At 34.1% G+C, this 4,440-nt stretch overlaps 1 protein-coding gene across 1 annotated transcript; it reads right to left on the bottom strand.

Annotated features, from left to right (window-relative positions):
* Nucleotides 1-316: 316 nt before the first annotated feature.
* LOC100597818 (olfactory receptor 5AS1) lies at nucleotides 317-1,291 on the bottom strand. Its single transcript, XM_003275278.2, has one exon. It carries the CDS (start codon nucleotides 1,289-1,291, stop codon nucleotides 317-319), a length of 975 nt encoding a protein of 324 aa, XP_003275326.2.
* Nucleotides 1,292-4,440: the final 3,149 nt, after the last annotated feature.

The following is a 4,440-nucleotide window of genomic DNA, read 5'->3' as shown; positions in this document are numbered from 1 at the left end:
GCTGCCAAGTAGCTTCTAATACCGATTGATTGACTGAAAAGTCAATATTTACCTTCAATACAACATAGTAAAGAACAGAATCAATGTACAAAGTATTTTAGAAACACTAGTTGGATATAAATCATGATTATGTTTAATTAGGTAATGTTTTATAGAGTAGAATTGTGGAGAGAACATTTTTGGAAGAGAGGATGAAGCATTTTTATGCATTGAGTATAACAAGTTATCTTTATTTCTGAAAATGTGATAAATTTAAAATAGTTAACACATAAGATGTTCATGGCATAATTGCTGTTTATGAGATTGGAAGGGTAAGTTAGATATTGACTATTCTTAAATGATTTAAATACCATTCATTTGAATATCCAATTCTTTCTAATAGCTTTTTGAGAGCATTTTTCACATCTTTGTTCCTGAAACTATAGATTATTGGATTAAACATGGGAAACACAACAGTATAAAACACTGCCACCACCTTATCAGTGTCTAGGGAATAGCGGGTCGTGGGCCGTAAGTACATAAACAGGAGCGCTCCATAGAATAAGGTGACTGCTATGAGGTGGGAAGCACAAGTGGAGAATGTTTTGCTTCTGCCACCTGAGGACTTGATGCTCAACACAGTGATGAGGATGCAGAAGTAAGAAATAAATATGACCACAAAAGTGCTGGTCTGGATGAAGCCGCACAAAGCAAAGAGCAGAAGCTGGTTGATCTGAGTGTCTGTACATGATAAAGCCAGAAGAGGTGGGATATCACAGAAAAAATGATTGACAATATTGGAGCCACAAAACGACAGCCTGAATGTGAGGCACACATGGACCAGTGATGTTGTACTTCCACTGAAATATGCCAACACAATGAAGCAGACACAGACTCTCCTAGACATCAGTGTAGAATAGAGCAGTGGGTTGCAGATGGCTGCATAGCGGTCATAAGCCATTGCTGTCAGGATAAGGCACTCAGCATCAGCAAAAGAAGTGAAGAAAAACATTTGTAGTGCACACCCATAAGGAGAGATGCTTTTCTTGGATGCTAAGAAGTTTGCCAGCATTTTAGGAGTGATTGCTGTAGAATAGCTGATGTCTAAGAAAGACAAGTTGCTAAGAAAATAATACATGGGGGTTTGAAGGCTTGAATTATTATTAACTAGAATTATTAAAAGTATATTTCCCACCATAGTTAATGTATATACCATAAGGAATACCAAGAACAGTGTGACTCTGAGAGGTAGATAATCTGTGAATCCAACAAATAGGAACTCAGTTGGCATAGTGTAATTACTCTCCAACATCTTAGTTTTCTTGTTTTTCCTACTGGACCTAGATAGTATCAGCAGATGTGAGTTAACTTGAGTTATGGATGAACCAAAAGTATCTTTACTCTCTCTTCTAAGGAAGCAAATAGAAGGTCAGTAAAATCACAGAGATGTCATTTTTTGTAAATTTTGATTTTGTTTTTGTCATTTGATTAAAGGAAGTATAATAATTAAAGATCATCATTGATATAAGAAAATGTTATTTATATGGTGGTCTTTTATAATGTAGTACCTCTTTAAACGCGCTGCACTTTATGTGATGATAGTAGTTTTTTCAAGCTGAAAGGGATACATGTAGCTCATGTAAGGAGACCTAGTAGAATAATGAGAGTTAGCAAAATCTCTAGAGGCAAAGCTCTATTTTTGCAATCATAAAATCACATTCTTCTACATAAAGGAGAGTTGAGATAAAATATGAAAGAATGTCCATATTCAAAACTATGTAATCGCACAGAAGAATATCTGTGATGCTGGGAGTTTACTTAATGTAGTAGTTAGGAGCATGGTAATTATGCAAGAAATGGCTGGATTTACAACTTGGCTTTGCTATTTACTGTTTGTGTGACTTTGGTATTGTTATTTGACTTTCTGTGATAGTTAAGATGAATAAATAAATATTCCTAGTAAGTGGATATCTCTACATCACTTATGTGACTACACATACAAGTCACTGTGTGAGCGCTGATTAAATAAAATTTATTAAAAATAAATAAATTGACTCCATTTTGATTGTTTTGTTTTTTTTTGTCTGAACACCATGAAATATCCAAATCATTCTCAATATTCATCTTGTCTTTAACATCATAGATGAATTATTTGTTTTCTGTTGTAAAAATAAGTCGTGTATGTGTGTCTGTGTGTGTGTGTGTGTGTGTGTGTGCTATACACAAATGTACTGTTTGGCATACTAAATCTTTTACTCATGCCCTATCATTGTCGCTTTCTTTTTCAAGGTTTAGTTTACTTTCTAATCTCTGAAGTAAGCACTGTTTGGTGTGAGGTTCCAGAAATATTGGTATGTTTTGAAGGGCTACATATGCGATTGGACTTCTAAACTGGTTCTGTAAGGACAAACATTGTATGGGAAAATGAAAAAAATAATCAAGAACAAGAAAAGCTGAGATGATTTTAAATAAAATACAATGCTAATGGAATATTCAGCAGGAAGTTAGATCGTTTGGAAGTGAGAAGTGTCTACAGTGACTAACGTAGTGAGTAACTAAGGGAAATTATGAGATCTGTTGTCTCTATCATGCCTGATAACCTCAGAACCTCCTTTCTCCAGCCAAATGGCAACGAATCTTCTAAATGTACTGAAAAGAGAAGCCAGCCTTCTTTGCAAACTCAGATTTTTCAGAAGACCAAATAACTTGACAGGGTAAGAATACAATGTGTGTACCTAAAACTATAGTGAAGAAATCCCAACTCTGAAAAAATACTAGAAAAATGTACAAAAGTCATTTGCAAGCTTTATATAACATTCAAATCCTCCCAACTGGATGTATATTTTCTCTATTATTCCTGGCCAACCCTAGCAACTTTCCACACTTACATTTCTGATGGGATGGCTAAATCGAATTCATAGGTTCATCCAAACAAGTGACATTTCCATTAATGATTTTAATCAGTTTATATATTATATCTAAAAACAAGTTATGGGATCAAAGTCTTATTTTTCTTTCTTGAGTCCTATGGCACCTACAAAATGATTTAAAGGGGTTTTGTAGTCAATTGTCCAGTGAGAGACTGAGCATCCCAGGACAACTTTCCTTTTCCTACAGGATTTATCTCACACTGCTCTGAACTGAAATCAGAAAAATCTCCCAAAATGAGTTTGATCCCATTGGATCTTAGGGAAATCTCATTTGACAAACCTCCTGTTTCTAAAAGATGTCCATTAATAAACTTTATTTGCTATTCTCTTTGAAGAAGATATGCAGATAGCAGAAATACTAGTACTGATTTCACTCAATCTTTTCTTTCGTTTACAAATGGCATTGTGCTGAGCTTAAGCACACAGGATTTGAAGTTAGGCAAATGAATATAAATAACCTCAGGTCCAAATATAATTTTCTAGAAGTCATTGAACTTCTCTATGCCTAAATTATTTGTTATATTTAATTAGTATAATAGTATAAGACTGAAATCAAGATTGAGCTAGGTAACTTTACAGAAGTTGCTATGCTGTAGATGCATCAAAATGTATGTTATTATATATTATAATTATTACTATTAATGCCATTGTGATTATTTAACAATTCAATATCGGACTTTGAATGACAAATTCTCCTAGTTTGTTTTTATATGAACAAACACAAACAATTAACCACACTGCAGGTGAATATGTGATTTGTGCTTATAAAATCTGAGGTTTAGCATGTTGCTATAGAAATTTATTACACCATTGTTTTTCCAAAAATTCTTAAATAGGCATAGTCAGCTTCCTTCTCAGGGCAATAAGGTACACAACGAATTGGGCAGTGACTTTTTTTTTCTAATTGCCATGGATAAGGTAAGCTTAGGTCTAGGCTACCACCATCTTCTGCCCACTCTTAGCCCACATACATACACAAACTGAAACACACCACACAAACACACACACACACAGACACAAACACACACACAGAAATAGTTAGCAGAGATACATTTTATCTGAGGTAAATTCATGGTCTTTGCTACATTCACAACAAACATTTTGTTGATGCTTTAGGGAAAAAATCACCTACCTCAGCACCATCAAGAATTTTGAATTGTAGCACTTATTTTGCACAATGGACTATCAACATTTTTCTCTAGGTTTCAGAAATAATTCTTATAAGGGATGAGTATATATTTCTAGTCTGTGACAAGTGAGACAGTATCCCAAGATAATTTCCAATCCCAGTAGGGCATCTGATAGTTCATTATTGTCATCCTAGTGGTATAGGTATATGGCTTAGCTGATTTATCTTAAATGAAAAAAGGTAAAGGATAATAACACAACTGGCTACAGTGTAACCAGTAATAACATAACCTGTCTTCATCGAGAGAGGTTTGATTAAAACAACAATCTTTTAATTCTACCAGCCAAAAAAATTTATTCTGTAAATTCTTATTTCTATCAGTTCTCATTATGAATTCAGTTA

The sequence above is a fragment of the Nomascus leucogenys genome, chromosome 4 (assembly GCF_006542625.1).
Source record: "Nomascus leucogenys isolate Asia chromosome 4, Asia_NLE_v1, whole genome shotgun sequence".
NCBI lineage: Eukaryota > Metazoa > Chordata > Mammalia > Primates > Hylobatidae > Nomascus > Nomascus leucogenys.
Note: the sequence above shows the minus strand (reverse complement) of the source record. Positions and strands in the feature narration are given on the sequence as shown.